The 26468-nt window shown below is 49.2% G+C and overlaps 1 protein-coding gene across 1 annotated transcript; it reads left to right on the forward strand.

Annotated features, from left to right (window-relative positions):
* The first annotated feature begins 1636 nt into the window (after window positions 1-1636).
* Window positions 1637-19940, forward strand: RNASET2 (ribonuclease T2). Its single transcript, XM_036926505.2, has 10 exons — window positions 1637-1790; window positions 2174-2335; window positions 4462-4522; window positions 6139-6194; window positions 7353-7410; window positions 10876-10943; window positions 14289-14402; window positions 17359-17404; window positions 18834-18908; window positions 19622-19940. The coding sequence occupies exons 2-10, from the start codon at window positions 2247-2249 to the stop codon at window positions 19841-19843; spliced, it is 789 nt and encodes a 262-aa protein (XP_036782400.2). The 5' UTR covers window positions 1637-1790; window positions 2174-2246; the 3' UTR covers window positions 19844-19940.
* Window positions 19941-26468: the final 6528 nt, after the last annotated feature.

Here is a 26468-nt window from a genome sequence, read left to right on the forward strand (position 1 = left end):
TTACAAAGGAGGAAGGCGAGGCTCAGAGAAGCAAGGCCGCTCACCAAGTTTGCACAGAACAAGTGGGAAACCTGAACTCATCTGCTGCTGGAGGACACGCCCCTGAGCACTGCGCGTCCCCTGCTCGCTAATGAGACCGCGTGGCTCTCAGCACTCGTTCGCCCTGAACCTTCCCTGGGGGACCAGGGGACAGCTGTGTGGTTGGAAGACACCCAGTAAACGTGGCCTGTAACTCAGCAAGAACCCACCCTTGGCTGCGGCTGGCCAGGCCAGAGCCCTGCAAGTTCCCTGAGCCTGTCTCCTCGGGAATAGGCGCAGATACCCAGGGAGGTAACACTGCACTGACATTGGCCACTTTCAACTGTTCTGCAACTGAGTGTTCACATCTATTCGTTTTCATCTGACAAACTCCCCACCGACAGACACTGCCTACCCGCCGGGAGCGCTCCAGGTGGGGCCGTGCCTCTTCTGGGGTTCCTGCCGCTCTCTCCCACCAGGCTGTCTCTCCGTGGGAAGAGCGCAGGGCACCCCTACCTAGAACATATGCACAGTCAACACCCACCTCCGACCCTCATTTCTCCACTTTTCAAGGCCTTCTTTCTGCCGTCTCACTTAGGACAGATCATGTCTCGGTTATTTGCTGCTGTTTCCCATAAGACCCTAACATCTGCGCTGAGAGGCAATGCCCCCATCTGTGGGAGGAGTATATCTTCTACTCCCTTGATGCCAGGCTTGAATGTGACTTGTTTTGGCCAAAAGAATTAAAGTGGAAGATCAGACATCAGCCCCCAGTGGTCAGAGCCGAGGTGGGCTTCTGCCACCGCTTGGACATCTGAGCGGCAGGTGCCGGCTAAGGCTGTTCCTTCTCTGGGTGCCAGCGAGGGAAAGGCCGCGGACTGTAGTTGCAGCTGACCACAGCCAGCATGGAGCCAGCGAAGTCAGCCTCTGTGCGTGCAGCAGCGAGCCGCTGAGATCTGGGGACCACTTGTTGCTGTAGCATCACCTGGCAAGAGCTGACTCAGGATGCGGCTGATTTGGGAATAGCTCTCAAAGGAGCTGAATTAGCAAGTAACTGCATAATGGAAGTCCCTTAGTTTTTGAGGCATAAGCACAGGTTTAAGGATGATCTGTTCACGCAAATGGCAGTGACCACCCTGTCCACACTTCTGCACAAGCTTACTCCACCGACGGCCCAAGTCCCGGGGCCCGCAACCTTTCACAATGTTGTGGGGCCACTAGGGCTAACCAGAGGCTGCCGCCTAGCAGGCCCCGCGGCAGGGAGCGCAGGGCTGCAGGGGCTAACGTACCGTGCCGCGGGGGCCCGCGTCCTGAGGGCACAATCACGCCGAGCTCCTTTGAGATAACAGCCTGGCCCGAGGAGGGTCGCCTTCTCCGGCGGCCTTGCAAAGGCCTGTGCTGGCACGCCCGCCACCGCCAGCTCAGCCCAGGCGCTCCAGGCGCGAACGGGGACACCGCGAGCGCCGGAGGCCGGGCTCTAAGCCAACTCCACGGGTCGGACGGGACGGGACTGGCTGGCAGGGACGCCACTCGCATCGAGGGACCAACCCGCGCGCGCGCGGCCTCCGAGCTCAGGGGGCGTGTCCCGCTTCGGGACGTCAGGGGGCGTGTCCCGGCCTCGGGGCGTCGGGGGCGTGTCCGAGGCCAGAAGCCCAGAGGCGGAAAAGGGTCGGCGTTTGCAAAGGCCGTGGGTCGCACAGCACCGAGGGCGGCTCTGCGGCCGGGGTCGTGGTACAGAGCTGGCCGGGACGTGTGTGCGGCTGGCAGGCGGGGTAAGGCAGCCGGACACTTGGCACTGGGGCCCTCCTGGGGATCGGGGGGCGGGCACGGGGCCCACCGGGGTGCAGGGGGCGGGGCCGGGGCCCCAGGAACAACACCGGGGGTGAGGGGCACTGACCCCAGCAGAAGTGGAAAATCCAAGTACCTTCGAACTCACCAAGAACTTAGGTACTAATATGATGGGCCGGAAGCTGGGCAGATGACATTATCCACTGACACATACTTTGTATGTTTCCTGCACTAGGAACTGTATTCTTGCAGTCAAGCAAGGTAGAAAAAGGAAAAACTTTTAATTTATTTAAACAAAATGGGCATATAGATGGACCCATGCAGTTCAAACCAGTTGCTCCAGGGTCAACCCTCTGTCCATTTTCAGGGACGCAAGGCCTGGGCGGGGCGTTTGGCGCCTCTGTCCTTTGACAGCTGAGCCTCCCGAGGATCTGGGCAGGATGAAGCCTCGGGCACCTCGCAGCGTCCTCCTCAGCTCCTTCTGCCTGGCCATTTTCTGGCTGTGCAGCACGGGCGCCCTCTGGAGGAGGTAAGCTACCTGGGGCCACCTGGAGGAGGGGTGCCCCCTGCGCCTGGGGGCTGGGGTCTCAGCGGAGGACAGCCAAGGGCCAGGTAGACAGCACCTCCGTGCTCTGAAATTCTCTCAGCGTTTGTTGACGCGCATGTTTAGTTCAGATTCCAGGTCAATATTGCTGACATGCTGGTGGTTCCTCTTTCTGAGTTTCTAACTGGAGCTCTTGGTTCCCCTTCCTTTCCCCCTTTCATTCTGTGTTGCAGCGACCAGTTAGGGGTAAACAGGCTGTGTTGTAAACAATTCGCTTTGTGCTTTTGTAGTGGAAACCTAGATCTGAATACCAGATTTCAATTTTTTTCTTCTTATTTGGGTTAATGATCACCTTAATAGAAAGATTTCGTACTTAACCTGGCAGGTGTAAGAAAAGGTGGGCTTTGCTTTGCACTTAAGCACCAGTGCTGTTTTACCACATACTTTAAAAGGTAACATTGTGTTTTAGTGTTCTCAGGAAGTATATTTTCTGAAAAAAATAGCTACTTTAGTTAGTTTTTGCCACCAGGTTAAGAGTCTGTCACTGGAGGGGTGGTGTGGAATGCTGGCTGAGTGCCACGGCTAAAGCAGAAATAATAAAGATAACACCACCACCTAGCTCCCAGAGTCAATGGGAGGAGAAATCAGTTCAAGCACAGTACTTAGAACCATACCTGGTCACTAGCAATCAATAAATCTTAGCCAAAGTCCTTAGGCTTTAATACATGGTACACCCCATTCTCTCCTAATTCATGCAGGTTATATAATGGGACAGCCAACACTAGCCAGGAATGAACACAAAGTTAATCCAGGCCCTGGAGGGCTTCTCAAATCAGGGGATGCTTTCCCACGTACCAGCCATCCTGGGAACCTGGTGGCTCCTCTCTGCTCTGTTCTGGGGCCTTTCTCTTTGCAGCAGGGAGATGCTTCTCTGAGCCTCACATCATTCTTTTGCCGGGATTGTAGGTGGAGATTGTATTACAGACGTTCTGAGTCTGATGGTTTGATTGTAAACGGCATACAGACAGTCTAGCCTTCCTGGCCATTGTTAAACTTCTAGCCTCAGTTTCCACCTATGTTAAAAAGTTTTTGCACCCAGAAAATAAGCAAGCTTCTAACACTTCACGCAGCTCTCCTTCTCATGCTGCAGTTCATCTTTCTTCTTTTATAGAGTGCTTGGGTTGTTAGCTCAGACTGGAAACCAGGTTCTCCTGACATCTGCATGTTGATTTCTGCACTTACTCAGCAGTACTCAGTTGCTTACAAAAGCTGATGTGTAAGAACTTAATTCTGTCTTACTTTGTAATCTTTCCTTCTCAAATTTAATTTACCCTGAATTAAGTATCCACCTGAATTATATTCCCATGTGGCTGCTGCTGTTTTTTTTTTTCTACCTCTAGAGGAGTATTTTTACACGCTTTCCCTGCTGCCTCAGCCTCCTCTCTTGCTCAGCCTTGCAAACCTGAGTTCCCGGCATGGCACAGCTCCTCAGGGGGGTCTTAGAGTCAGGTGAGTCCAAGGGCGCACAGGGAAGGCAGGTCACATCCAGGTTGTGGACAGCGCCCAGAGGCATCAAAAGGAGCACTGTAGGGTCAAATGTTACCCATTTTGCAGAGAGCAAGTGCTGGTGCTAGTTCAGGTCACATTTTCTGCCAAATGAACTATAAAGAAATTCAGTCTTTAGGCCCCAGGGGTTTCATAAATGCAGCTAAGGGATAATGCTTCTATTTCTAAACTGTGTGAACATCTTGAGAGGAGGGCCCTTTGTGGCTCATCCCCTCTCTTCCGGTCTCTGCCTCCCTTCAGGGATGCCCTCCTGGCTACTTGATGGAGAATCTCACCTCCCCCCACCCCCGACCCCTGACACTTCCTCTGCCTGAGTTTCACTATCACTTATCACTGTGTGACACCATGTGTCTTCTCAGTTAACGAGGTCACTGTCTTCCTCACTAGCAAGTGCCTTGGGGAGGACAGGGACTGGGTCCCTGCTCAGGGCAGCACCCCACCCCATGTCGTGTTCAGGTATGATGCAGTATTTGTTGCGTGGATAGATGAATTTTCTGTAACTTTAAAAAAAGTTCTTGAAAAATAAGTGCCTTGTCTTTTAACAGTGGCAACCAAGAGTGGAGAAAACTAATTATGGTTCAACACTGGCCTATAACAGTGTGCAAGGTGAGTCTTTCTGCCTCAACTGGTCCCTTTGGTCCACTGAGACTGGCAAAGGGTTGGTTTACCAGCATGTGTCCTCTGGGTCATGAATTCGTGGTCCGGAAACTCACGGCCAACCCCGTGCCGCTGGAGGTGACTATGCCTCATGTCTCTGCGTTTCTGGTGCCTTACATGCTGGGGGTAGAGGGGGAAGCTGGGTGGAAGTAGGATGGAGCTCACCTTTGTGGGGGATCGGCTCTTGCCCTGCCACCAGGCATCCCAGAGCTGTTGGCTGCTGCGGGAAGGCCCTGTGTGTGGAGCTCAGACCACGGGTGTGGGAAGATCCGCCTTGAGAGCAGTGGCTTGGTGGGTGAGGCGCGTATATGGCAAAATGTGGGTGTGCCCATGTACTGATCAGAAATGTGCAGGGAGGGGTATTTCTGCCTTGAGGGTTTTAGACATGAGGTTTTAAAAAACTCCACTGCAGGGGAACGTCTTTGTTAGGGAACTGATTTCCATCCGGGGGGCCATGGTAGGGGCTCTGCTGTCCTGGTCAGGGTGTCCCTCTGGGCAGCAGGGCTATCCTGGTCTCCTTCTTGGTGAGGTGGCAGGCAGCACAGGTGCCCAGACAAGCCCATCTTTCCCCACTGGGTTTTGGTACTCATGTGGGCCTTGCACAGGCCAGGCGCTGATGTGAGAGGAGGCTTCCTGTCGGCCCAGTCACCCCCATATAGGTTCATCTGAGGCACTGGAGGGAGAACTGGCAGGGGATCCAGCCGGTCACCTGATGGAGGGACTGAGGGGGAGGTGGGGTGCAGCCTGGCACCATGCTGCTCTCTGCAGGCACCTGTGCTGCCCCCCTGCTCAGGGGATTCAGGTCACCTACCCCAGACCAGGCCGCCCGCAGAAGGAAGCCGCCTCCCCAGACAGCGACTTAAGGAGGGAGGGCATGCAGCTGGGAACAGCGCACCCAGCCTGCTCCTCCGCAGACATGACACCTCCTTTCTGCACTCATTCCCTGGGCACCAGTTCTGCCCCATCCTGTCTGAGACCGGGATATATTCCTTGACAGTTTGTTTTGGAGAAACTGCGTTTTTGCTCAACAATTTGGAGGTCCTTAAAATTTTTTACCCCAAGATTTTTATCGTCATGCATTTATGTTGATTATTAAGGATGTCCTATTCTGGTCTTGGCATTTTTGCCCCCAAATGTCTGAATTTTCAGAACTTATTTGTTCACGAATATATTTGGATCTGGAGCCTGAACAGACTTGAGTTTAGCAGAGTAATATCAGCCTTTTGTTCACATTTATATTTGGTTATATGATAAGAAAATTATGGGAAAATCTGAGTGTTTCCATTAGATTGCCTTGATTTGAGAGCACATTTAAAAAGCAGAAATAGGTTTTTAATTCTGTTATCTAATTGTTTGAGGACTGGCCCACTCATTTCAGATAGACTATCTAGCCCCTGTGTAGTTTCCTCACGAATGTGTTGCTGAAATGAATTTGTTGTAAATGACCACGGGAATTTATTTTGTGTTAGTCCGGTCCTGTATCTCTTTGATGTAGTCAAAAGAAATGAAGGTTGCTAAATGTATTTTAATTAAGCCAATTATTTTCTTTGTTTCTTTTTTTGTAGGAAGTTGGAAACAACTGTACAAGCCCTCCAGATTACTGGACAATACATGGATTATGGCAAGCACTTAAGACATCTAAAACTGACTTGGAGTCAAAAGAAGCTAGCTAACTTGAAACTCTAGCTTGAGTCTGCTCCTAATATTTATACTAGTAATTCTTGTTAGTTTACTTATTAGACCAGATCTTGATTTTAAAATATTTTTTAGTCTTTCTAACATAATACTAATTCAGTTGTTGTTTAATTCTGTTTTGATAGAACAGTCACAGCCTAGTTTAGATACATGCATTTAGTGATTCTGGGTAGATTCTGGCATCACTATATTTAAATTTTCTCATTTTGTTCTTTTGGAGGCAGTAAATAGATATGAAGATGAATGTGTGTATTATATAAATCATACATCTCTGTAGTATACACACATCACAGACACCCAAATGCAATTTTCTGGCATTGCCTGCAGCTTTTTAGTTTATACATTTGTTAATTCATATATTTTTGATATGCACATGTGATAAACTGTGCACATACTTTGCCTGTCAAAGGGATCCCCTCACTGCTTCCACGAGAGAGGAGCCATCCTGGCTTTTGCTGGCACAGGCTTGCTCCTCAGAGACCAGGGTTCATAAGAAGCAAATTAGACTGGGGACCTGGCTGTAGTCCCACTTCATCCCAGGCTCTTGGGGTGACCTTGACACTTTAGTCTCTGGTACCTTGGCTGATGCCCACTTCAGCCTTTCTCCCAGCTGGATGACAGGGCACAGCTGCTCCCACCCTGGTGGAGTCATCACGCTGGTTTAATCGCACTGCAGGGCCTGCTGTCTTTGGCAGTGGAGACATGCTGGGGGGCTAGAGAGGAGATTTGGTGGGCTTTTGAATTAAACTGCATCAGAAGACTGAGAGCTGACCTCCAGAATTGAACACGTGGAGCCAAAGCAGGAGTAGGGAGGGTGAGGTGCTTGGTGTTTAAAAAACCATGCTCGTGGACCCTGAGTCATTAGCAGGCACTTCCCGAGCACATTACTGTTGTTGTCTCATGATCCTCATCACCATTTAGAGCTGGAACTGCCCTGATCTCGCAGTGACACCTCACATGGCACAAACCATTCCCACTTAGAATCTCTCCTCCTCTGCTCTCTGCAGACCTCGATGGAAGTGTCATTTAGAATTCACCCCAAACAAGACTAATTCCTGTTGTCTTTTTAAATTTTCATTTCTAGGCCTGATAGAGCTGAAGAATGTAACAGATCGTGGCACTTTGACCTAGAGGAGATTAAGGTACTGTTCAGTGTGTCACTGCAGATCTCTGCGCCGGATTAGCTCTTGCCTTCCTAAGTGGGCCCTCAAAGCCATGTTTTAACATGAAGGGGTTCTGAGTGTCTTTACCAGGACTGAACAGCTGGCATATTTAAAACAATCCTAATTAGGACCTAATCTTTCTCCTCCTGTGTCCCGAGCCCAAACTGTGCACTGAAAGCAGGTATGTGTGAAGCCGACCTTGACTCTCGCCTGCCAGCCACCAGTAGTCCCCTTCCCTGGTGGCTCTGTGGTGAGGCCCATGGCGACAGCTCTGGCCTGGAGTATAGGCCATGGAAGCCATGGCTGTCCTTCCTGGCTGTGGGTGGGTAGGTTCCTAAGTAGGGCCTGTGAGCAGGAAGGGATGGGCCTTCCTAGCCCAAAGGCGTGTCTTAGAGAATAACCCATGGACTCGTGTTCACCAGTGTTGTTAGCAGATGTTTCTTTTTGAGGCCCTCCTACCTCACGTGCACAGAGGTACCTGCATGCATGCATGCACCCACATGCACACAAGTGTGCTCACCTTTCCTCGGGAGTGCTGACAACCCCTTGGGTGTAACCAGTCGTCTGTCTGGGTAACTAGTACCTGGGTTTAAAGGGCAGGGTCCATGAGGTCACTGGGGACTCCCTGAAATCATGGGGTAGAATCAGGATTTGCTACAATTGTGGATCTTTCTCATGTACAGCCTCCAAAAAGGCAAGGTAATTATTCCAAACCCATCACAGGATCCAGTCCAAAGGGAACTCTTTTCTCCTTTCTCTTTCCTTGAGGTTTTTCGGGAGTGTGAGTCAGGAGGCCTGAAGGGCCAGGGACCATCTGTAAGAATGATTCGTGCACACCAAAGCCTGGTCATGCCTCTCTCCTCAGGCACACCTTCCTCCTCCTGGGCTCACCTCCACTCCCCCTAATACCACGAGGGATGTTCCCAGTCAGAATATCTTGACCCTAAAGTGCAATTAGAGATTAACTTATTCAGTAATGTACTGGATGCCTATAGTTTGTCCGGAGCTGTGCTGGGATGCTAGGACAGAGTGGAGACACACGACGAGCAAAACCACAGGTGGTCTCTGGCCCACATGGCTTACAGCTGGGGAGACAGCTGCTGATGAAGTCACCTCACACATGCAGAAATACGAGCTGGGCACCTCGGGAGAATACCACTGAGAGCTCAGGGCCATGGGCCCATGTAGAGCTGGAGTCTGACTCAGCTAGCTGAAGGGCAAGGAAGACTGAGGAAGCAGCCTGTGCAAAGACCCTGTGGTAGTACAGGGCCTTTGAGGAACTGGGGTAAGCCAGTGTGGTGGGAGGGGGAGCAGTGAGCCCGGAGAATGCTTGGGGCCAGTTCATTCAGAGCCTGTGGGCTGGGTGGGGAGCTGTTTCTCTGACTTAAGACCCAGTAGGAGTTGCTGGAAGCATGCAAGCTGGAAAGTGAGATAGCCCAGCGTGCATTTTCTGATGGTTGCCCTGCCTTCACGTCAGCAGTAAGAGCTGGCGGCGGGGGACAGAAGGGTGCTCCTGTAGGAGGCAAAGAGCCATGAGAGTGGCAAGGGGGAGGGCATTCTGGAAGTAGAGTGGACAGGCCCAGGGACGGACTGGCTGGAAGAGGAGGCCTCCAACAGGACATGGCAAGGGCGTGTGTGCTTCAGAGCTGATGGTCTCCTTCCTGGGTATGGGATGAGTGGGCAGGGCCTGGGCTTGGGGCTGACGGGCTCCTTCCCAGGTATGGGGAGTGTGGGCAGGGACCTGGCTTTGGCAGCTGTGTGATCGGGAGTCAGCTTTGCTGGTGCTGAGTGTGCAGAACCCTGGAATCGTCCAGTGGGCTGCATGCATCAGCAGAAGTGTGGCTGCAGGTGAACCTCAGGTGCTGTCACCCTGGAGGCAGTAAATTAGCTGTAAGTGTGAGTGTGGACAGTGTGGGAGAGGCAGGAACAGGCCTCCAGGAGCCCCACTGTTTGAGGGGCACGGGGACTGTGAAGCACAGCCAGAGGAGGGGGAGCCTGGGAGGTGGGGAGGGTGAAGGAAATGGGGCCAGTTCTGTAAAGAAGGCTGAACATGCCCTTTGGATTGAGCCACTTGCAGGTCAAGGTTGGGGGCGACCCTAAGCCACTCATTGTTCAGAAGTAACAAGTAACAGCTGGTTACTTGTGTAGCAAACTGTCAGATTTAGCATTTATCCTAAATAAAAGTGGCCTAGTTTGGGCAATAAATTATATCACCACCCTGCATCCCTGAGGGCTGGTGGGGCCGCAGCCAGACTGTGGCAGGTAGAAGGTAGGTGGAAATGGAGACAGGCAGACAGCGTCCCGACGGAAGCTCAGCCACGGGGAGGTGAAGGCAGGGCTGCATCTGGGCAGGTAGGGGGCTGGGGGTCAAATGCTGAATAGCTGGTGGGCTGGATCCTTACCCAGGGGGGGGCTGCTGACAAATACACCAGAGTGGGTCACCCTAAGTTTCTGTGGACACCTTTATAATCAAACCTTTTTTGTGGTCTAGTGGGTATGTAGAAATTGAAGAATGAACTTGAACACTGTTCAATTTAGGGTAACTGTCTATTGAGTATAGGAGGGCTCAGACTGCCAAGCCCAAAAGAGCTCTTCTCTGTGGAAAGGAGAATTTGTATTTTGTATTGTTTTAATTAGTTGACATTGTTTTTTAGAGCAGCTTTAGAAACCTAAAACAGAAAAACTAAGTGGAAAGTACAAGGTTCTCACATGCCCCCTCCCCCCAGTACACACACACACACACACACACACACGCACATGCACTTTGCCCTATTATTAGCCTCTGGGATTGGTGTGGCATTTTTGTTAAAATCAATGAGCCAGTATTTGTATGTTAGTACTAACTAAAGTTTGTAGTTCGTATTAGGTTCACTCTTTGTGTTACCTAGTTTTATGGGTTTTGACAAATGCATAATGTCACGTATCCACCATCACACGGTATTTTCATTGCCCTAAACACCCTCTGTGCTCAGACTAGTCATCCCTTCCTCTCCCAGCCCCTGGCAACCACCGATGTTTTATTGTCTCCATATTTCACCTTCCCCAGGATGTCATAGAGCTGGAGTCATACAGTGTGTAGTCCATTCAGCCTGGCTTCTCTCTCAGAGTGAAAGGCATTTAAGGTTCTTCCATGTCTCTTCGTGGCTTGACAGTTCATTTCTTTAGCATTGAATAATAGTCCATTTTTTGGATTCACTACAGTTTATCAACTCACCAATGTGAGATTGTATTTTCAAATGCACTTCCATGATTACTCAAATTTTACCTTCAAATATGTTTTAAGAAACACTTCATTAAGGTAGGCACAGAATCATTTTACTCCCCTGAGTGTTACTAATTAACAGAAGTCAGTTCTTTTACTATCTTAGTTCTAGTAAATTTACCTGATAGACTTTGAGTTGTTAGGTCCTACATAGATTGTTGTTTATTTTTTTTTGTACATAGGACCTTTTGCCAGACATGAAGATATATTGGCCCGATGTGATCCATCCACTCAGTCTCAGCCATTTCTGGTAAGTCTGAGCTCTGGCAGCCAACACGATCTTGAAACACCAGGGCAAGAGCTTTGTGAGTACAACCTAAGTGGGCCATGGGACACAGAGGGCAGCGACAGAGTGTGCCTCTGAGGGTGAGAAGTTCGAACAGCCTTTTATCTAGAACAGCCTGTTTTTGGGTGTGCAGTTTGGGGCATCTTTCTTCAGGGGACAGAAAATGAGAACAAGTGGAATTTGCTTCATAAATGTGTTTTTAGTCTGTTACTTCATTCATTCCTCCATTTAAAACATTTCCTCTGAGGTTTAACTAAGGCAAATACATGCACACCTACAAAAGCCAAACCTCACCTCCAGACCAGATAGGAGAGGCTGTTAGGAGGCTGTGCTATTGTTTTGAAATTTGTCAAGAAAAAAGGTGTCTGAACGGAGGTCGTTACCTCATTCACATGACTTAAGGAGGAGAGGAGGTGACATTGTCCCCGGAGGCTCAGTCCACACCTGTTCCAATGAGACTCTATTAACAGAGCAGGAGCTGAGTGAAGAGAAAAATGCTGCATTTAATCCAAGGTATCTTCTTAAATCACCACTTCTGAAGAAGATAAATGAACATTCCCTGTATTTACATTGTATGTTAACCAAAGATAATTCTTTATTTTCTCCATCTCCCTCTAATGTGGCAATTTGTAATTCACATTACAATTAATCAGATTTTGTCCAAAATGAGTCATTTGGAAGTAGTTTTGTGTAGAATTTTCTGGAAAAGAGTTTAGAAGAAAGCTTTCTGAAACTAAATGGAGTGGAAATGATGTCTGCCTTCTGGGTTCACCAGTGTTCAGGCTGAGATTTCACTTACCCGAGTGTGGCACGGAAGTGGTTTCAGGATTTGTGGATCCTGGGTCTGTACTTGGAAAACACCCCATTAGTAGAAAAGAGAATCACTCAGTGAACATTTGGGAGATGGGTGATTCAGAAGTCTAGCAGTGCCCTGCACATAGCTGTGTTCTAGAAAATGGTTTCAGAATAGATAAAGGCCTTAATAAGTTGAAATGAGGGACAATGACAGAAAGTCTTTTATATCACACTTCAAAGTAAATTTCAAATGAGGAACACTTGGTAACCTGGCAAAGTATAATTTTTCCAGTTGTTGAAGTGTTCCATGATAGAGCCAATCAGATTTTTGCCAAATGGCTTAAACATAAATCAACAAATATGCACAAGGAAGGTCTTCTGTGCATTGAATCCTTGAGCATTTAATCAAAATTGTGGGGCAGACTACACATTTATTTTTTTTGGCTAATAAAGTCAAAATGAGAGACTTTTTCAGGTTGGATAGTTAGACACTTAAAACTTTTGCTTTAAATGGAAAGGTAAATGCCCCACACTAATTAATATTTATCCTTTCTAGAGCTCTTGTGTACAAACGAGAGATGTGGAGACTGCTTATGGGGCACTGTCATTACTGTTGCTCTAACTACTGCATTGGGGTCACTATTGCCCCAATTCCCTTTGCTGTACTAGTTCCTGGAGTGTCCACAGGGGCATCCACAGGCTTCTCCACCTCTGCTTTGCTGTCAGTGGGGAGAGAGACTTCTGCCAGCAAACTTTGCTCTTTAATCCCAAATGGGAATCAAGTATGCAAAGGAGAGGGTCTGGGCATCACTTGGTGCTTGAGATCATTCCCTAAGATTAGATGTGTTAATAAAATTAACCATATTGAAAAATACTACATACACAACCCCCTGCACAGCAGGACTTCTGCTTGTTTCTCAATTCTTTTAAGAAAAAAAATGAGAGTTGGCTCATGCCCAGCTGGCTGCACAGCCTCACTGTGGGGTGTGCTCAGAGCCCCTGAAAAGCAGCTGCCTGTCATCCCCGAGGCAGGCAGGTAACAGTGGAAGGAGACCTCAAGGTCCACCCACATGACCTGTGTGGGGTTAGGGTGACACAGTGGTCACTTTGATTGGTCACTAACAATGCTGTGTTAAATGAAAAATGATGTGTGACTAAATGTTTTGAACTATGATAATATCAATACGTTAATATATTCTTATCCCTGACATTTACTGAGTTAAGCTTGCTCCAAAAGTAATAATAGCTGGGATGTGTTGAATACTTATGAGGAGCCAGGCACTCTTTGGCCTGTGTAAAGTGTCATAGCCTGCTTCAGCTCAGAATCCCCCATTACTCGGTACAGGGGGTTTAGTGTAAGGATTATTCTGTTTTACAGAAACTGAGACACCAAAATCCAGGTTACATTTCAATCAGCTGGAAAGAGTCTCCTTTGTCTTCTCTGTAGAATATAGAAAGTTATGAAATAATTTGCAGTGGAAGCTATTCTAGATGAAGAAAATTATCTATTTTTATTTTCCTCCTGGTTTTCTTAGGTCTGAGAGACTTGTAACTTTAACAGTGTCACTGGGATGAACTTTACCAGTGAAGGAGGGCACATTTTGATGGCAGTTTTGTGAGTCAGCATATGATTGTTGTATGAATACTTGCACCAATGTTGTTTATCATAATTGCTCAGATTAGTCGCTGAGAAGTGCGGAACCCTGACGCCGACCTTGTTTTCCATGTTAATAGTGCTTAACATCTGAATAGCCAGGTTGCCAGTCATTCTGATGGTGGGTATAAATTGCATTTAGCTGTCCCCTGGACGGTACCACAAGGCCATGGCAGGGGGCCTGAGAGTACAGTCAAGTGGGGCTCAGGTGCAGATGCTGCCACTTCTGGCCCAGTGGCCTTCCACAGGGCACCTAGATAGCTGCTCTGAGACTCAGTTTCCCCATTTCTAAACCGGCCGTGATTTTTCCTCCTTTGCAGAGTTGTGAGAACCAAGCAGAGGATGTGAAAACATTTTGTTAACTTATCTGCAATGAAACGTGAGGAGTTACCAGGAACAGTATTTTTGTCGAATCCAAAGGGCCAGTTGTTCTGCAGGCATTGGGTTAGGCTGTTTCGCCACGGCCCCTCCTGGAGGTGGGCACTGTGTAGTCACGACCGTGGGGCTGACCCGGGCATCAGCCGCGCTGCCCTTTCTCCGCTAGCGGCTTACACACGACCGCTCAGCCTGTGTGTGGAACCCCCGGCTGTAAAGCACTGGCTCTCTGCAGGGCTCCGGGTGCTGCGGGAGTGCGTGGGTGCTGGAGTGGCCTCTCCTCCCCCTCGTGGGGGTCTGCGAAGTGCCACCCGAGCCGGGGCGGGTCAGCTGTGTAAGCCACGCAGCAGGAGCGCGCCGGGGGCTGGCTGGCGGCGGGACACCAGCCCTTCCTGCGCGGCGGCTCCCGTCCTGCCCGGGGGGGCCTGCGCGAACATCTCCGCCATGCATTCTTTTCATCCTCACTGGAGGTCGTTAACCCTCAGGAAGCACGAGTGGGAGAAGCACGGGACCTGTGCCGCCCAGTTGGATGCCCTCAATTCCCAGAAGAGGTACTTCGGCGCAAGCCTGGATCTGTACCACGGGCTCGCGCTCAACAGGTAGGCGGCCTGCTGGCCTGGGCATGGGGAGCCGGGTGCGGGGTCCCTCCTGAGGAACACGGCTCCTGGGGACCGTCCCTGTCATGGTCCAGCTGTGACTCATCAGAGGGTGGGCCTGATCGGGGCCTCCGACCAGAGCGTGTCTGCAAGCAGGGCAGTTCCCCTCCAGACCGGGCACCTCTGGGCTTTGGCACAGTGCCCTGGGGCACACAGGAGGGGCAGAGGGCGCCAATCCTCCCAGGGTCCCGGGCCCTGGGGTCCTGCCACTGCCTGCCCTCCCCTCAGCCCTGTGGGCAGGGGCATGCGATGCCACTCCCAAGCTGCCAAACTCGGAGAAACCGCTGCAGGGTCGCAGTCCTGACCACTAGTCAGCCTGGCCCCTCTGCCAGCCTGGGCCGGCCTCCCCGGCTGGACTACCCAGGCAGACTAAGTGTGGGGATTCTTACCCTCCACCTATGTGGTCATAATAAACCCGAGGCCTCTAAGAACCGTGACAGACGTCCCAGCTGGCTTTAGTCAGGGCAGCCAGAATAGTGCCAAGGTCCTGCGTTCAAGGCTGCACATCAGAACCGCCCAGGGGAGCCAGCCCCCTGGCACGTGTGGTCTGCAGGGAGTGTGCAGTGGTGCCCCCAGATGGCCTCCGCATCGCTGTGATGGGAAGTGAATTGGTGTCCAGCTGGAACTTGGATGGGGTGGGTCCATGCCAGAACAGGAGGGGTGGCCCTTGGGGAAAACAGGATTATGTGGGAAGCACCCAGCAAATAAGGTAAAATCCCGGCTCAGAGCTCCTGCTTTTAATCCAGCTTTGGAAACCATATGAATAGTCTGTACAATCCACCTTCCTTGGTCCCGTTTCCATGCTGTAAGGTATTGGGTGGGTTGCCCTCTCATTCCAAAGCCTCCCCTAGACTGAAACTAGCTGCACTGAGCACCCAGGCTAGGGATGCCCCCTGAACAGCAGCGTGCTGTGGGTCCTGTGTCACACAATCATCTGTAGGTTCTTCATATGGGAAGCTGCACTGTCCTGCAGTAAGAGTAAGACCTTTGGACACATCTCACCCCAGAAGCATAATAAAACCCACTGTACAGTTCCCATGTGGATCAGCTGGGAGAGTGCGGCCCCTGGAGGGCAGTGGGCAGCCAGGACAGGAGGCCAGACTCGGGCAGAGGCCACCTCCGGGCCTTCTGGAGAACGGTGGGCACCCTCTGTCCCCGAAAACCCCCTCAGGTCCTGACCCACAAGGAGTGGGTTTGGCTGACTACCACCCACACACAGGAAAAGGAGATACTGCTGAAAGCTTTTAAGAAATTATCTAAATCATTCATCCCTTCATCCAGCATCTATCTAATAAGTACCTCCTACGTACACGTACTGAATCTCAGTAGCTGTACACACATGCTTGACACGTGCAGATCACGGAGTCCTGCCACGGCAGGAGAGTCAGCGGGCCCACAGATGGGGGAATCTGGCCCTAAAGTTTCACACAGCAAATGTGTACCAGGGCCTGCCTGAGAAGCACTACTGGGAACATAAGTATTGAGCAATTAAAGGAATTATATTCTTTCCAGTTTCTCCAAGAATAGCCTAAAATCTCAGTACTCACAAAATTAAAATCAAGAAGTCAGAACTTAAAATCCCTTGTAGTTTTCACTATATTATAAACCATTACTACAGATTATCTTTTTCTCAGAGGAAAGCCTATCAAATTATCATAAACAAGCAGTTTTTTATTCACTTTATAATATGAAGGCAGCAAACCTGAAAAAAAATGCAAAATGTGTTGAACTGAAGTTCTCGGATTACCCACAGATACGGACCCAGGAATTAATGCCAGACTAAACTCAGTAGAAAGCAGTGTAGACTATTCTGGGCTAGATGCCAACCTTCCCCACATCTCTCTCTTACTTCCTTGATGACCTAACTTGGGTCTCTAAAGCAGTGCTGGCTGGCCAGTAGAAATACGATGCAAGCCATAGTCATAATTTTTAATTTTCTAGTAGCCACATTAAAAAGAGCTAAAAGAAACAGGTGAAATTAATTTTATATTTTATTTATTCAAAAACATTATCATTGCAATTTGTAATAAGTATTTTAAAGCTTGAGCAATTTAGCATTTCTTGGGTACCACATCTTTGAAATCTGGTGTTTGTCCCATGCTGGCCACATGAGGGCAAGTGCTAGGCAAACTTACTTCTAGGGCCTCAAGGGCCCTTGCCTACTGCCCCTTCCTGCGTGTTCCTGGAGCCCTGCGACAAAGATGCCAAGGTTACTAATACATAGTCCTTACAGAAACTGTCTTGGTAACACGGTCTACTTTTGTCAGAGATCACGGCTGGGAGGGCAAGCCTGGTCAGTCTTGTCTACCTCCACCGATGATGGCATGTGGAGAGGGCCTGCAGCTCTGCGTGTGCTCTGTGTGGTCATAACCCAGTTAGAGGTGTGATGGAGGCTAGGGTATTTTTTTAGAATTATTAATCTGAGAAATTTTTATATTGTACTCCCTAATTTTATAAGTGAATCATATGGTACTTTGACAGGATGTACTGGTTAAAACCATGTGCGTTAGGAAATAATTAAGGCTGTAGGCGTTGAACGTACTTAAAGTTTTGACCAAGTGTAGTTCTCCAGGATAAGCCTGGAATCCAAAATCAGTCACTAACTCTCTTTGAAAATCAGCATGGCCAATAGGACATAGTGTGTGTGCTGACTCCATCTGGCGCTGCTGAGACGAACGCAGGTGCTGGGGAGGGAGGTACTCAGTGGGAGGTTGGGACAGCCTGAGCACCACTGATTCTCCGTCCTTGTTAACAGACTTATTACCCAAAGCAATAGAAAATAGGCACTATCCTTTAACAGTATCTTAATTTATACTATGAAATACAATCTTTGAAAAGAACAGGAAAGGAAAATGAACCTTCATTATACAGCTAATTTTTTTCTGAATTTAAATTTTAGCATGCTCCAAAAATTGGGGATTAAACCATCTACCAGTTATTACCAGGTAAGCCCTGCTTCCAGCTCTTTATCAAATGTGTATCTGCTGAGGTCACATACATTACATCATCACTTCAGTCACTCCACTGCCTTAGGTTTTAAAGTGACACAAGCAAGCCTCCCACCAACCTATTATGTTTTTCAGTAGATTTTATTTAAATTTTTTCTTTCTGTGCATATTGAGTAAACTGAAGGCTACTGAAACCAATGATTTTGAAGTGCACCCTTAGGGTCCCTTGGTGAGAAGTATGTCCCAAGTTCAGACGGGACAGGTGGAATATGCAGTTTAAAAAGCATGTTCAGTTTTTTAATGTTTTGTTTGAGGAAGAAACATAAAATTTGTTTTTGTTTTCATGATAAAACTATGATTCCTTTCATGATAAAACTACAGACTTTAAATATGACCAGATCTTATTAGCTGGTAAGCATGTACAAAAGGTAATTATTTTCAGCTCAGGATAGCCTGTTTTTGTAAATAAAGTTTTACTGGTTCACAGCCGTGCCCATTCCTTTACATCATCTGTGGTCACCTCCTTGAGTAGCTATTCACCAGTGAAGCTTAGTGACCCTCGGGGCCTGAAATATTTATTCTGTGGCCCTTTATAGAGTAAGTTTGCTGACTTTCACTTTAGAGGAATATCAGGTACTTTGAGATAGTTCTTATATTTATCATAGGTGTGGATTAAAAAATGGTTTAAAGTCAGTGAATTTAGCAATTTCACTATTCCAGTATCAATGAATTGGTCAATGAATCATCTCGCCCTGTGGCATCTGTGTCTGCTTTCCTCTCCCTGTGGAGAGCGGGCAGGGGAGCATGTCGGCTTTGAACATCCTTCCAAGAAGCCGTGAGTGTTTGCAGGACCCCTTCAGTCCTCTGGATTCATGTTCAAGTAGATAAAGGGAATGTGTTTACATTTGTCCAGCACATGCCAATCAGAGAACTGATTTCAGGTACAATAAAAGCAACAATGACCACAAATGTTTTTTGATTTGAGCTCCTTGTCTGTGCAGGAGTTGCTTACTTAGGGATCAGAAGTAGCAAGATGTATGACTCAAATAGAGGCCCTGACCTGTGAAAGGTAGTTTGATTTACTGTCAGGAGATTTTCAGCATTTGCATCTAGTATCCAGGCAGGATGCTCTGGGTGTAGACGGAGGAGTGGGGCAGAGATGAGCACGGAAACTGTGGAGCCACTTGTGTGTGTGACTGCAGTCTGGTGGGTGGAGCCTGAGCAGGACATCCTCCCCCTGGTGGGGAGGTGTTGGGGGGCTCGTTCCATCTGCATGTCCTGCCTGTGAGCCAGAGGATCACTCGGAGGATATCACACAGTTGACGGCTGTGATACATGAGAATGTAAACCACAGTGTCTGAACAAAACAGAACCATTCGATTTTCTCTGCTAAAGCTTCCTTCTAATGCACTTTATTTAATTTCAGATTTCAAATATTAAAGATGCTCTTGCCAGTGTGTACAGAGTCATACCTAAACTCCAGTGTCTTCCCCCAAAACAGGTCAGACCTGCTATGTTTTGTTGCCCTTTCTGTCTTAATCAATAAGATAGTTCAAGCTTCCCAACAGCTCTGTGTTGACCGTGGCATTCCCAGGAGCAGAGTTGTGTGTGTGTGTATGTGTGTGTGTGTGTGCCAATGCGTGTACCGGCATTTGCTCTGGGTGTGCTGTGTGTGTGTTTTGACCTAACGGCATGCTAGGGTGGGGTTTTTCTGGTGGACAGCCCCTAGTAAGAATACACCTATAGTGAAAGGGACAGAGGAGTAGGGAGCAGGGGCTCTGGGTATATTTCTATACTCAAACATAAATTAGCAATATCTCAGGGTTAACTTTGTTAGTCTTAGTAATTTTGGTTGTAGTTATCTGTCCAGGTTAGAGATGAATTGTAGTTTCTTCTGTCAGCTGATAAATACTTAAGTTCTTTTAGCAGTAGTTTTCCTATTTATCTACAGAAGGCTTTTCTTCACTCTATATGGTGACCCACATGATATGTGGGCAGATGTGTGAATTTCTAAAATGAAGGTGGTGTCCCTCCCGCATGGCTGCCAGGCTGTCTGGGTGCTGGCCTGGAGCTGGATCCCCTGTCCCAGTCTGGCACCAGACAGCAGCTTGTTGCTGGAGCCTGGGATCCCATTCATGTTCTAAAATGTGGTGGTTGAAGAACCGTGATGATAATCCAAGACCTGAATTCTGAAGTGTCCTGTTTCCTTTTTAGGGGGAGGAGGTGCAAACGCTTGGTCAGATAGAGCTGTGCTTCACTAAGGACCTGCAGCTGGAGAACTGTTTGGAGCCTGAGGGTCCCACGGAGCCCAGGGTGCTGTTGCCTGGTGGGCAGGGCGCCTTGTGGGCCCGAGCCGCTGCTGTGCAGGGCCCAGGGCTGGAGGTCTGCAAGGACGGCTTCGCCTTCTACCCCCCACCCGAAGAGACCCCTCACTGATGCCCACATCTGGGGAACATTCTGTGTTCTGGAAAGAAAAGAAAGCCACCAACCACTGCTTTTCAAAAAGCAGCCCCAAAGAATAATCTCATGTTCACAGCCGCCTTAAGCCTGTTCCTTTGTTTTGCTTTTCGCTTCAGGGCGCTGAGTTGATTTTTGCAGCACACGTGAAAACAGGGTGAAGGCTGGTAAGCGGAAAGCAAGGCAGCCTCCCACGCACGCCCAGGCAGCTCACTGTGGCTGGAGTAAAGCTTACAGATTGCCTCCTTTTCTCCTTTATTAAGCTGTCCAGCATCTCAGACCAGGAAGGCACCCTGGAGTTTGGGGCAGATGGTACAGATTCAGGAGACCTCTTGCCCGCGTGCCCCTCAAGAGCTGCCTTCTAGGTGAGGGTCGTATTGGGACCTGCCTCCAAGCTGTCAGGCATGTCTGCCTCCTAGCTCAGGCGGACACATTTTGTTCCCTGAGGCCAGAGGCCACAGGATATGTTCACCCTGTCTCTCCGGTGAAAGATTCCAGCCACTGATAAGTCTGTGCTTAGAAACGCTGTGATGCCTGTGGCCCCAGGGGCTGTTGCATCCCTTGATTCCTCACCCTCCTTCCTGCCTCCCTTTCTGAGCCTGTGGTGCCGCGGCCCCCAGGCTGGCCCTTTGTGCTGCAGGGGCCTCCTGCGACAGCTAACAAGGAGATAGGATGGGTACCCATAGTGTCAAGGTGAAAAAATGCTGGATTTTTCATCAGAGAAAATCCTAATTTTATTTCCCTGAAGGGTGAATCTTTTTTTTTTTTTTTTTTTTTGTGAGGGCATCTCTCATATTTATTGATCAAATGGTTGTTAACAACAATAAAATTCTGTATAGGGGAGTCAATGCTCAATGCACAATCATTAATCCACCCCAAGCCTAATTTTCGTCAGTCTCCAATCTTCTGAGGCATAACAAACAAGTTCTTACATGGAGAACAAATTCTTACATAGTGAATAAGTTCTTACATGGTGAACAGTACAAGGGCAGCCATCACAGAAACCTTCGGTTTTGCTCATGCATTATGAACTATAAACAGTCAGTTCAAATATGAATACTCATTTGATTTTTATACTTGATTTATATGTGGACACCACATTTCTCTATTATTATTATTTTTAATAAAATGCTGAAGTGGTAGGTAGATACAAGATAAAGGTAGAAAACATAGTTTAGTGTTGTAAGAGAGCAAATGTAGATGATCAGGTGTGTGCCTGTAAACTATGTGTTAATCCAAGCTAGACAAGGGCAATAAAACATCCACGTACACAGAAGATTTCTCTCAGAACGGGGGGTGAGGTTCTAAGCCTCACCTCTGTTGATCCCCAATTTCTCACCTGATGTCCCCCCTGCGACCATGCCTGTCTTAGGTTGTTCCTCCCTTGAGGAATCTTACCCGTCTCTGGCTAACCAGTCATCTTCCAGGGCCATACAGGGAAATGTAAATTTGGTAAGTGAGAGAGAAGCCTTATTGTTTGAAATGGTTAGCTTTTTATTTATTTGCATATTTATGCCCTGTAGCTTCTATGCCCAGCATTTGTCTTGAGGTATCTTTACCACTTGGAAGAACTATGATACTCAGTAAATTTGATATGAGGCACGAATTCTATTTAAGGGTTGTAATTAGGAAGGAAGAAGAAAAGCTATAGAAGTAGCAGGCGGCAGAAAACATGGGAAGATTGATTATTTCTTTGACATATCTTCTTGTAGAGTAACTTCAGCATGTATAGGTTTTAAGCTACTACTTAAATTGCACACACACATTAACATAATAGGAGTATAGTTACATAACCAAAGCATATCTGCAATTACCAGCCATCTGCAGTGAAACCAAGAAAACCAGTTAGGCACCTTAGGCATTTGTGAAAACTTATCTATGATATGGTGGATATTGTCCAACTGAACTTGAACAGTCTGAGAGAAATCAGACAAATTAAAACAACCCATTCCTGGGGAATGTTCACATCTCTTATGTTCTTTTAACAGTAAATAGTCTAGTTGTAAGATTTTGGAGCGCTACAATTTGCATTTCTCCTAATTCTTGATTGAGTTCCAACAGTATAGATCCAGTCAAATTTGTTGTTTTACTGTATGCACAGGCCAGCTTAGATATCTCCTTCCTCATTCCCATGGCAAGTCCAGGAACTGGTGGGATGAGTGCATCTATAGCTGTAGCAGTGCATGGATCTTTGTTGGGGTTTTTTGATGATCATCTTCTGGCGTGAGTCTTCCAGAGAGTGCTGATGTTGGAAGTTCTTTTTCATATCGTATCTTAGTTCATTTTCGGGGTAGCCCAATTAGGCTTTGATCCTCTGTATAAACACAAACAGACCCCTGAAGGGTGAATCTTGAAGGCTCTTTGTGAGTTCTTGGCCACCACAACCATCCTGGGAACTGTGTCCAGAGCAGCAGGAACCTGTTCTCTCGCCATCTGGAGGCTGCATCTGAAACCCGCTGTGGCCATGGCTGGGTCCCTCTGAAGGTGCCAGTGGGTGGTCCTTGGTCTCTCCCAGCTTCTGGCAACCCTGGGCTCACAGATGCACTATTCCAGTTTCTGCCATTGTCTTAACAAGGTGCCCGTTTAAATTTCCCTCTCCTTTTACTCAGGACAGCAAGTGCTAAACACGTGCCTGGCCACCAGGGTCCAGTTCAGTAGCCTCGCCCCTGTGCTGGGCCACAGAGGTGGGGCTAGTCCTGAGTGGCATGGGGGCCCAGGGGGCAGACCTCAGCGCTTCTGCCCCATAGGCCACTAGGTCACGGCTTGTCCAAATTCAGCTCACGAAAGCCCCGCCGACAGATCAGGGGGTCCTGGGACCAGGTGGGCCCTCGGGGCAGCTGCTGGGGGGAGTGGGCCGCGCGCCGCCTGGAGGGACCCCTCCGAGCTTGGGCGGCATCTGGGGGACGGTGTCGGAGGAGGGGGGGATAACGTGGAGACCCGCGCTGGCAGCATGCACAGCGGAAGCATGGGGGGGGGGGCGCTGGCGGCCGCGTGGAGCTGCGCCCCGACCCGAGGACAAGGCCGGGAGCGGAAGGAGGCGCCGGGTGGCAGGGCCCTGTTCATCCCGCGGCCAGAAAGCAGGGCCTGAGCCAGTGGCGGCAACACCGGGGAGGGCAGCCCGCAGCACTCGCAGCCGCCAATTTCACAGCCCGTCTCACCTCCCGGCAGCCTGGCACCCGAACCCCCGGGAGCCGGCCCGCCCTCCCTTGGGTCCGGCCTCCAGCCCCACTGGTCCCCTAACGTCGCGGTGGCTCAGGGTCCCTCTCCCCACGTGCACCGCCCGAGGCCGCTACGGGAATGCCCGGCGGCACCCGGCTCCTGAGCAGCCTGCAGCCCCGGTGGCGGCCAGCCCACCGTCCTCGCCACGCTCAGCAGCCTCCCCAGCCACCCCGGCGTGGGGCCCAGCAGACCCCGGCCCGTCGCCGATCTGCCCTGGGCGCTGGAATGCCCTCCCCGGGCCCAGCCAGTCCAGGACCCACCTTCCCACCCGCCCCCACCGTCTGCCCCGGGGGGCCCTGGGTCCTCTCCCGACAGCTCTGGTACTGCTGAGCCAGGGAAGGGCTGCATGCCCCCTGCCATTAGATGAGGGGCTTCGTATTCACTCCACAAACATTTCAGCACCCTGCAAGCCAGGCCCTTTTCCAGGCCCTGGGGACCCGGCAGGAGCAAACCGGCAGAAAGTCCTTCCCCAGGGCCTACCTTCCACCGGAGGGAGGTACAGACAGTGAATAAAATGAGGAAGATGGTTAATTCAGTGGTAATGAGTTCAAGGGAGAAAGGCAGGGAGGGAGTTGGGGTTTAAAGGTGGTCTGGGGGGATGGGAGTGGGGGAGGCTGGCTGGGAGAGGGACTGCTGGTTATTGCCAGGCCCAGGGAAGGGAAGAACAAGAATTGTCTAATTACCTGTGTTCTGTTTCTGTTTTTTGAACTTTGGATCAGGAATAAAAAGAATTTAATCAAGGTCCCAAGGCAATTTAAAATTGTATAAATATTTTTCCAAAATTCAACTGTACTGGCTATATTCATCACTGCAGAGGGCTGAACAACACTTAGGGGAAGTCAAGAAAGCTAATTCTTCTCCTCAGAAGGTCTGGCTCATGAAATTACCAGGACACAACCCCAGATTTTAAATCAATATTTGCACTTTTTAGAAGATGAGTCTATTGCATTATTTATGGAGCGAGCTACATTTCCCATAAAAAGAGGGGCAGTAACTAGGAATTCCTTATCCTAAGCAAAATCTTTGACAGACAGTGAGAAATGCTGCAATTTTATATAATTTTTGTAATGGGAATTCTGCTTATTTGAGTGACTGTAATGAGTCTTCCATTTATTTTAGACAGAATTAGTATTTCAGGCTCAGATGGTCCCAGGTTCTTACAGAGCTGGAGATGCATGAAGCTAACAGCTGATGAATTCACACCTGTGCACCTTCAGCCATCATGGTCCCTTTTCTTCAGGAAACAAGAATTATGCAATAACATTTCCTATCCATTTTTTGACATCAAAAAAAGCCTGTGGCGTCATAAGCGCCCATGTTTACCAGCCGAGCTGTGGCCCCTTGTGGGCTCTGCTTGAGGGGTACACTCACCATCCACTCTGTTCTCTCGACAATGGGGCCATTCGGGCTCCACCACGAGGTGTGGGCTCCGGCTGCTACGTGCCCTGCATGGCAGCTTGGGCAGGAGTAGGTGCCTAGTGAATGTCTAACCAGGACCAAAGACAGACAGCAAGGCCCAAGGATGACCACGTGTGTTGAAAGCCACCTAGTAGGTGAAAGTGGAAAATGCAGCCAATCACCAGCATGTCCCCAAAATTCAATACATGGTTTCCCATTAATCACAGACTCAGATGTCACTTGAATGGCTTTTCTCTGAGTGTTTTAGAGCAGAATGGAAACAACCATAGCAAGAGAAATGTGAGTGGTCCCCCCTGGGGCACAGAATTCTCCTGCAGGTGGGCCCCTCTGTTTAAGTTAATGAGTATCTAGTGTTGCTACAATCAAGGTCTCATCTGCGAAGTGGGCGTTTTGGGGTGTGAGGCCTGTGGGGTGTAGTGGTTATCAGGCAGGCAGCAATGGAAGAGGGTTTACTAGGACCAGGAAAATCTTGCCTTGGGAGTGTGTCAGTGAGCCATGATCATTTATAGATATTTGTTTCACATTTATCTAATATGTTGCCAACATACACAGAAACATGCACATGCATGGAAACTTGATATGCAAACGTACTTATCAGGCAGCACCCTTGCAGTTATGAATGACAAAAAGTGGAAGCTCTCTTTAAAAAATGAAGGAAATGAGTTGGCTAGATTAATTAAAGCCTCTGCCTTCAGGTGCAGTTTGATCAGGGGTGGAACTCAATCCCCACCCAGGTGGCTGGTCTCTGTCCTCCTGCACGTGGGGGGCTTTTCCCTCAGCCTTGCTTCCACGTGGAGCAAAATGGCAGCAGCTGTGCCAGGCCTTCTGCCTGCCGGAGGGAGGTCCCAAGGCATTTCCTTTGGAAGCAAAGCAATTTCCTCCTAAACCAAGTCTCCCTGAACTCCTCATTCTCTTCCATGTTTTTTTTTATAGGACTTGGAAGGCCCAGAGGTCCCTTCTACAGGCACTACCCAGAGCTGGAGGAGTCTAGTGGAAGGAACTTATTTTATGTTATATGCTTAATTATGAGACATAATAACTGCCTCAAGTCAGATACTGGGTATTTTACACATATGTTCTTATTTAATTCTCACAAAAATCACACACAATGTAAACCTTGACCTTATAACTAAGAACAGCGGAATCAGTAAGTTACCCAACTTGCCTAGGGGCAGAGTGATGGTGACTGGCATCAAATAAAGTATTTGAACCTTTAAAAACAGCAGCTGAATCCATCATGAAGCAGGTACCCATATGTCTTGGGAGAGGGTAAAGTCTGTGGAAGGAACAGCCTCTGCTCCCAGCGTGCTGCCTCCCCAGGACCCTCAGAGCCTGTGCAAGCCTGGTGCTGAGTGAGCACTCCCCACACTGAATCGGAGAGTCCTTGGGTTCCAGGCCAGCGTGAACGGCGGTGTCAGCATCCTCCGGCTTGCTTTCACGTTGAGGCTGAGGCTTGCAACATGGCCTTGCACACCTGTTTATCCTTTGGGCCTTAGTTCATGCAGAGAATGAGAAGGGTTGGGAGGCACCTGGCTGTGGAGCCACCCTGGCCTAGGTAGGGCCATCCTGGGCGAGCAGAGTATGATGGTCAGCAGAATTCAGCCCTGCCGCACCTTGGTGGGCACAGTAGGCCTGCGGACCACGTCCCCGAGGCACAGCAGGCCTCACATCCCTGCACGCTTCCTTGAACAGTGCTACAGGCATGGCCTGAGGGACATGGAGGCTCTCTGCCCGGGCACAAAACCCCAGAGGTACATGTTTGAGGTGGGTGTTTGGGGCAGGACAGGGGCTCCTGTGGGTGGTGCCTTTCTTGCCAATGGGCTTCAGTCCTGGGTAAGGTCACTATGGATTCAGTGTGACCAAAGAAATGACAGTAGAACGTTCTTGGGGTGAAAGGGTTACACCCAACTTTATTTCCAGGTGGCAGGTCAGTCACTAGAATCCCATTCGCTCAGAGCGAGTCAGT

The sequence above is a fragment of the Manis pentadactyla genome, chromosome 12, assembly GCF_030020395.1.
Source record: "Manis pentadactyla isolate mManPen7 chromosome 12, mManPen7.hap1, whole genome shotgun sequence".
Taxonomy (NCBI): Eukaryota; Metazoa; Chordata; class Mammalia; order Pholidota; family Manidae; genus Manis; species Manis pentadactyla.